Below are 8,888 nucleotides of genomic sequence, written 5' to 3' on the forward strand. Positions count from 1 at the left end.
CGTTCATTTTTCGGTTTCTCGTAATCTACCTCTAACGAACACCATGCGTCAAACTTGTAAGCTTGCACCCAGTTTTCAAACCGATTTTGCCATCCTCTAAAATCCTCAATGTACATAAGCTTCGGCGGTTTTTGATAAGTTCCCGTCTCATTCTCACTGTAAACAGTTTCAGCAGTTGTAACAGGAGCAATTGGTGTAGCAAACGCATTGTAGAATTCCTCTTCCATGATTCAATAACCAGTATCACAAGTTCACAAAGTTCAAACAACAATGAAACTCACACGAAATGAAAATTCAAACGAAAACAACAAACTGATACGAAATCAGTTTCAAGCGAAATAGCTCTTTGGAACGAAATGACCTTCTATTTCGTACGAAATGAGATTCAACCGACTGATTTCGTGCGAAATGAAGTCTAAGAACTGATTTCGTGCGAAAAGAGAATCAAGAAGTTGATTTCGTATGAAATACAGATGTGATTTCGTGCGAAATGAAACTCAAACAAGTGATTTCGTGCGAAATAGAGATGATTTTGTACGAAATGGGTGATTTCGCACGAAATGGGTGATTTCGTGCGAAATAAAGATGATTTCGTACGAAATGGGTGATTTCATACGAAATGAGATTTTAAGGCTTTGATTTCGTGCGAAATGATATGACAAATTCACAAGAAATAGACTATTTCGCGCGGAATACTGCTGACGTCACCATGATCGATCTGATTTTTGTAAAATTGACTAAGTTTTAAGCCGAATTAAGGTCTAATTCTTTCAAGGATTCATTAAAACACTATTTCGCTTGTAATGTGTGAAATTCAATCCATTTTAACCGTAAAAACTTGTTAATTTTGAAACAGAAGGTGTAGAAGTCAGAAATTATAACTGTTTTGGTAAGAACTCTTCCTCCTGAGCTCTGATACCACTTGTAGGATCAGGAGACGATCGAAACGAGTCTATCAGTAGAGTTCTCGGTCTAATCAGAGGCGGAATTCATTGATTAGACTTTGTAACAGCTTGATTCACTCTTAATTTTCTTGATTTATTGATATAACACGTTTACAGATCAGTTGACACGTCGGCAGCACTTCGGTACCGGAATCACGAACCTTACAAATGAAATCGCATGAATGGTATATATCGGTGTGGTGATTTCGCACGAAATGACATCTTGCTATTTCGTGCGAAATAGCCAATGTTCATTTCGTACGAAATAGCACTTTGCTATTTCGTGCGAAATCAACTTCCAACATCCAAACAAAGGGCGAAATCAACTTCCAACATCCAAACCCTATTTTCTCGTACTACGTGCCCTGATCTAACAATTCTAATACAAGACTCGATACAAGACGAAGTCGACAGATGTATGCACCAACAGAAGCCCCGACAAATCATCCGGAAATACATCAAGAAACTCTTTCACAATCTCAACCTCCTATATCTTGGGGGTATTCTGGTTAGTATCTATCACGTAAGTTAGAAATGCATTACTTCCATTTCGCACATACTTGAATGCTTGGACTATGGAACAAAGCTTCGAATTAACAATCCTTTCCCCTTGTATACTCACTCGTTTTCCTCCTGGTGTTAACACATGGATTACCTTTTTCTCGCATTGAATTTCGGCATGATGTTTGGCTAGCCAATCCATGCCAACTACAACCTTGAATTCTCCCAATACCATGGGAATAAGGTCAATGGCAAACTTCTCATCTTCAACGACAATTTCACAATCTCTACAAACTTTGTGCAACAAATAACTCTTACTATCTGTTATCTCTACTTCTAGTGGCACATGCATTCTTTCGATTCTAAAAGAGGGGTGTGACACTAATTCACTTGACACAAACGATCTACTGGCTCTAGTATCAAATAACACGTACGTAGGCATCAAGATCAATAATAGTATACCTGACACAACATTCGGGTGGTCCTTTGCTTCTTCAGTCGAGATCTGAAACATCCTCCCCTTAGCTCTTGGGGCTTCCTCCTTTCTTGTTTCCTTATTGGTTTTCTGTTGAAGCTTGGGACATTCATCCTTAATATGACCCGGTTGGAAACAGTTATAGCACGTTCTGGTAGGATTAGGACATCTATAGTATGGATGTCCCCCTTGACCACAATTGTAACAACCCTTCTTCCCCTTCAAGCACTCCCCCGTGTGTAACTTTCCACAAGTCTTGCATTTCGGAATGCTACCTTTCGCCTTATCCTTCTTGCTATGATCTTGAAATTTCTGTTTCTTTGACGGGCTTGAGCTGGGAACATTCTCAGACACTCTTTTCTCACCTCTTTCTGCTTGTCTTCTTAGTTCAATCTCCCTATCTCGGGCCAAATTAATGAGCTCGTTCAAGGTTTCACATTTAGCGGGAGTTATGAACTCCTGATATTTGGCCTTCAACATACCATGATAGTGGTTTATCCTCATTCTTTCCGTTCCCGCTATTTCTTTACAGAATTTCAGCTTGTCAAGAAAAGTGTTGGTTATTTCATCAATGGTTTCGTCTTTCTGTCGAAGATGTAAGAAATCTTCTTGGATCCTGTCAATGGCAGATTGCGGACAATGGTACTTTAGGAAAGTTTCCTTGAACTCTTGCCATGTCAAGACTTGAACCCTATCTTCACCAATTTCTTTACTATAAGCATCCCACCAGTCTTTAGCTTGGAGTTGTAAACAACCGGTGGCAAACATTACTTGGTTTTCCTTTTCACAGTGGCTCCTTAAAAACACCGCCTCCATACTTGCGATCCACCTTTGACATGCTATAGGGTCAATCTCTCCTTTATAGGGTAAAGGATTGCACGCCATAAATTCCTTGTATGTGCATTTGCGAGCCCTCTTCTTTCCTTGTATTTCATCAATCTTCCCTTTCAACTTGTCCATCTTACTTGCCATCATCGTTTCTACCACCTCTAAGACATGACTTTCCAATTCTTGGGCTAATCGAGGAATATTGGCCTGGATTGCCTTTCCAACCTCTTCCGAAATCATAGTTTTCAGTTGTTCTTGTTGTGTCGCTTCGTCCTCATTCGTATCCGCCATCTACACATAAACATCATTCTTTATTTTAAACATTCATTCATCCTTACACATCATCCTGTAACAATTCCATAACATTCTGTAACTAAATTATTCGTAATGAAAAATTCTAATTTTAAGGGTACTTACTTGCTTCGCGCCGCGGAACGAACACACACTTCACACGAGCTTTCAGTTTGAGTTCAAGCATTTGATGCTTAAATCCCTCAAACCTAGGCTCTGATACCAACTTGTAGGGCCCAAAAATTTTCCATTTAAATTTAAACATCGACATACTATATTTAACGAAATTTGGGCATGACCTGTTCGTAAAACGAGTGGTCCCCTATTTTTCACAATCAAAACATCATTTAAAAATACGCTACTTTTCAAAGACATATTATACCACATCAAAACGAACCTTGTTTCACCTACGAAACCATTAAGTTAAAGTACTTACAACCGACTAAGTTTTCAAAAAGGCAAACAAGATAGAACTTAAGTTTTTTTTAACTACTAGACTTAACCTAATGAGACAAAGTATTTTAACAGTGTCTTCTTTACAAAAGTTGCAGAACGCATGACGGGCTTGAAGTGTGTTCGAACCGGGCGAAGCTTGACATTAAACTTGAGATTTACATACATTACAACAACAAGTAAACTTCATTAGAACTTAAATTCTTTCTTTTAACTCAAGATTCCAACTCGCGGATTTATAGTCATTATGGCATCCGCAAATTAGCAAATCACTAAATACCTTAATATCATCATTCTTGCACATAAGTATGTTACAAATGGAACTTCATACCATTTCTTTCATTCTTGCATTCTATTCTTTTGACCCGTTCATAAAAGGGTCCAAACACACGAATTCATTCTCTTGCATTCTAAACCATCATATTCGACCCATTTAATAAATTCTACACAAGTACTTTTTCATGACCGATTCAATTTAACACGTCATATGGTAAAACAACAATATAATAAAATCATGAATTGTACAAGTAGCGTACCTCGTTCTTGATTTCCTTGTTGCTTCACGTGACTCGAACTTTCCTCCTTTACACCATTTGTTGAACAAGCTTAGATGGTTAAAGATTTGAGTTCATGCATTAGTTTGGGCTCTTAATTCCTTCCTAATCTTGTGAATTTCTAAAAACTAGGGTTTTCTCCTTGGTTCTTTGCTCCTGGTCGATCCACAGAACACACCAGAGTGTGTGTTTTGTGGTTTCTTTTGTTTATTAAAAACCTTCATCACCTTTTCACAAGTTCAGCCCCTCTAATTCTAATTGTTGATTATTAACACATTAACTTTCATTCTTGTTGAACTAATATCATATTCTTTTAACTTAGTTAATTTTACAAAACTAGACATTTAAGGTAGCATAAATAAATTGCATATTTTGGGGTGTTACAGTCAGTAGGGATACAGTCCCGCAAGGTCGGATTATTGAAAGATAATTAAATAAATTATTAATGCGAAAAGTGGTAGGCCCTTCTTGTGAAGGCAACATTACCCTTGGCCATATTGGTCTGAGTCAGCAGGGATACAATCTCGCATGGCCGGATAAAGTTTTTATAGTAATTTATTTATAAGAATTGCAAGCTGTTCTTACTTCCCCCGATTTGATGCTATCTTCCTCAAGGGAAGTCCTAATAAGCTTGACTCAGGTCCTCGCAGGATCTATAATGATAAGAAATTTACCCAAACACCCTTCTAACCCCCTTCCAGATAGTTAACACGCTTTATATAAACCGTAAAGACACGAATGAGTGAATCAACAAAACATGAAGAAATGATTAAATAAAGTTCACCTTTAATATAAAAAAACTAGTTATTAAAGTTATTAACACATACCCAATTAAAAAGTTGCCAAAGATTGGAAATCAAAAGCAATACATAAAATATTTATCTTCACCAAGTGATGTAAGAGATTAGCCAAGCATGAACTTTAATTGACAAGAACTCTTACGATCGATCTTGGATCCCGAGACTACTACACACTCTAAAAGATGAAAGATGGATGATGGTGATGTGTGTTGGTATTGTATTGGTGGTGGACTGATGGCAAGTGTGAGAGAAGTGGTTTGCTAAGGGATGCCTTTCTCTTGAACCAAGCACCTCTATTTATAGTTGAAAACAGAGGTCTGGCATGGCCCTGTGGTCTTCTTTTTCTCTCCCTTCACTAACTGCAGATGTCGGGTCTTTGTACTAACACGCCCCATGGTAACAGAGCATGGCTCCATGGTGAGTGCACTTGTTGTACTATCACAGATTTTGCGAATCCTAGAGTTGACCACGACCCATGTTGACTTGGCACGACCCCGTGTTGGTTTGTCCTTTGCTGTTGTCTTTTTCTATAGGGAATCTTGACTGGGCATGACCCCGTGCCTAAGCTTATGTTTTTTGTTATTTTTGTTGTTTTGGATGTGGATGGGGGTTCGGCAGGTCGTGTCACTCCTGAATCTTTGTATTTGTGTTGGTTTCTACTATTAATTTGTTCCTTTTATTCGTTTAAGCTCTTTTGATCCTGTGAATTAAAAGTAAACAAAGAAACATGCTGTTTGCAACATTAGTACCGAAAAAGGCTTGATTTTATGTCTTGTTTGATGTAATTTATATGTTGCATTTTGTGCACATCAGTTTTAGGGAGTAAAACCATGTTCAATAAAGGTTTTAACTGGCAAAAGTGTGACAACCGGTAATTAATGGCTCCTAATTACGCGATTAGCTAACGTTTAGACGGTAATAAATAGTGTTTCAAAACATAAATAAACTTAATTAGTCCCTTGGAGGGTCTAGGGACGTCTAACCGGCTCTACGGTACGCGTATGACGGTCTGCGGGAAACCTGCGGAATATTAAATGGTAACGAATTGAAACCGGACGAAATACTGACAACGCCGTAAAAAATACGAGCTTGTATACACATATATACACACCCGATACATATGGGTACATTTGTAGTTTTGTTGTGTTCAACTTTTATTTTATAAACCATGTCACTAAATTAAATCCTTGTTAGTTATGACTATATTAAAAACCACTTGGATTTAACTTAAACTTTGTTTAAAAAAAAAACTAGCTATCTTTTAATATCTACTTTTATCTATTAATCCTCAAGACTCTAAACCCATTACCTCACCATCTGATTTCCCTAGTGAAAATAAAATTTCACACACATTAATTGATTGAATGATACATAAAAGTCAATGTAGTAAAAGCCTTACACATTTCTTGTTGGGAAAATAGCCAAAATAGCCAAGACTTGGTCAACATTTCAAAAATAGCCAACTGAAACGTCTCATAGAGGGGTTTCATGAATTCCCACACGTCTCAAAGACGTTTCCTCATCAGCCATCCACCGAAAGCCACGTGTCCAATCCCATCATCATCAGCTTTTGCTTTCAGCTTTTGCAGAGATGTCCAATCCCACACCCACTCCCTTTCTCTCTCAATAAATCCACCTACACCTCCGTTGCATGTTAACATCTCTGCTTTCTTTGCTTGATGCTCCCAACCTTCGATTACACCAGAACTCCCTACAACACCCCCTCTCCTGTCAACCTTCGATTCCGGCGACCAGCGGCGGCGCTGGGTGACGACTGGCAGCCCCCCCTCCGATGATCTCCAGCGACGACAGGCGGAGCCGCGGCCTTTCACGACGGTGGCGATGGTGGGATTTCTTGGTGGTGCCGGTGATGAGATCCGATGACGACAAAGACAGTGAGACAAATCGAGGAGAGATAGAGATCAGAGAGAGTTGGAAGAGAGAGAGGAAGAACGGCGGAGAAGGAGCGGCCCCGCCGCTCACGGCGGCGGCCACGGTAATACATCATCCCCGAAATGAGACCTCTTCTCTCTATCTCTCCACCCGTCGCCGAGTCCCAGTCAACTTTTTCCCATCTTCGCCGGAAAACGAGCGGAACAGAAGACGTTTCACCTGAGACGTTTCAGGTTCTGAGACGTTTCACCTGAGACGTTTCAGGTTCTGAGACGTTTCACCTGAGACGTTTCAGTGTTCTGAGACGTTTCAGCACTTGTGGACACGTGGCTTTCCGTGGATGGCTGATGAGGAAACGTCTTTGAGACGCGTGGGAATTCGTGAAACCCCTCTATGAGACGTTTTAGTTGGCTATTTTTGAAATCTTGACCAAGTCTTGGCTATTTTGGCTATTTCCCTTTCTTGTTTCCCCATCCATGATGTACGTTTCCAAGAAAGTAAAGAAGGAACATGCTCCACCATCATAGTCTTGGAAAGTACAATAGTCATCCATGCTTGTATTATAAAAATTCCAAATACCATAATCATGAAACAAGGTGTGGGTAGTAGAGTTTGGAAAAGAATTGTTAACTTGGTTTGTATTGCTACGGTTTGGAGAATTTGGAGCGCGAGAAATGCGATGGTGTTTGACGACTGCTTTATTCCGATAATGAAGACAGTGGACCTTGTGAAAGAAGACTCCTACCTTTGGATAAGCAATCGGGCTAAGTTGAAGAAGCCCAAGTGGGAGAAATGGTTGGAGTTCGATGTAGTTGAGCTGATGTAATAGTCCTTTTTCCTGTTTTTTCTGTTTTTTTGTGTTTTGTTTTGTTGTTTTGGTTTCTCACAGTTTCTTGCTGGCTCTTTATATTTATATATAAAGTGATTTGCTGTTCAAGAAAAAAAGTGTGGGTTTGTGAATAAATAAAACACCGTAGTACAAGACTCTTTTCTTTTTTCTATCGGTTTCACAAACCGAATTCACCATCCCTAGATAAAATAATAATAATAATAATATGATAATAAATTGATTGCTTAAAACCTCATGATTCACTTTTACCTTTTAGTTACTATTGAAAAGCTTAATATTCAGATATTCTTGTCTCAAGCATGCTGGTGCAATCAAATCAACTTTTACACCATCAAACTTATTTGTTTGATCTTCACAATACTTGACTGAATTGTGCAAGTCTTAGGGTGAGAGGGGCACTCCCCTAAGAGGGGAGTCACCTCTCTTACGCACCACCAATCAGCATATACCACGTCAACTCTTCTCTTAAACTCCCTTAACACCCCAATTTGATGGCGGCACTCCCCTCTTAGGGGACTTGTGTTTTTTTTTCTTTTTTTTTTATTTGTTGTAAAATTATGCATGTTTAAAATTAAAAAAATATTAATAAAAATAAAAATTAAATAAAAGACATTTCATATAGAAACCAAGATATAATTTAATAATTCTGAGTGTGTACTCTTTTTCCCTATAGAAACCAAGATAATATCTCACACCTCACAAATAACAAAAAATCACACATTACTCCACCTCTCCCACTCGATTACGTACGTACCTACAACACCAGACCCTCATCTTCTCTGCATATACTTCTTCTTTGTGAAACCCTAGACTAAGAGCATTCACATCCAATCCACTAAAAATATACATACATTCCACTAAAAACAACTCCTATATCAATATATTTCCACTAAAAACAAATACTTTTTCTCTCTCCTTTTCAATATATATATTACATTTTCTCTCTCCTCCACTCACAACCACTTTAAATATATATGAAAAAAGTATAGGGGGTGAATAGTGTCCCCCCAAATATACAGATGAACAATAACATTTTCTCTCTCCTCCACTCACAACCACTTTTTATACTTCTTATATTTTGAAAACCCCCCACACAGATTTTGGTGGTTTGGATGAGAATGCTCTAACACACATAACATCATCCTCGTTCTTTCTTTCTCGCGTCTGGTAGTACGGCGACTCCTCCGACGACTCTCCGGTCGACGTGCTCCGACACCCACCGACATCCCCCCTGTTAATCAATGATAAACAACCGGCCACCACCCTTTGGTGGCATACGACGGCTGAACGAGAGAGAGA

At 38.8% G+C, this 8,888-nt stretch overlaps 1 protein-coding gene across 1 annotated transcript; it reads right to left on the minus strand.

Moving 5' to 3' along the window:
• Window positions 1-1,431: 1,431 nt before the first annotated feature.
• On the minus strand, window positions 1,432-3,039 carry LOC110924318. Its single transcript, XM_022168341.1, has one exon. It carries the CDS (start codon window positions 3,037-3,039, stop codon window positions 1,432-1,434), a length of 1,608 nt encoding a protein of 535 aa, XP_022024033.1.
• Between the last annotated feature and the right edge of the window lie 5,849 nt (window positions 3,040-8,888).

The sequence above is a fragment of the Helianthus annuus genome, chromosome 16 (assembly GCF_002127325.2).
Source record: "Helianthus annuus cultivar XRQ/B chromosome 16, HanXRQr2.0-SUNRISE, whole genome shotgun sequence".
NCBI lineage: Eukaryota > Viridiplantae > Streptophyta > Magnoliopsida > Asterales > Asteraceae > Helianthus > Helianthus annuus.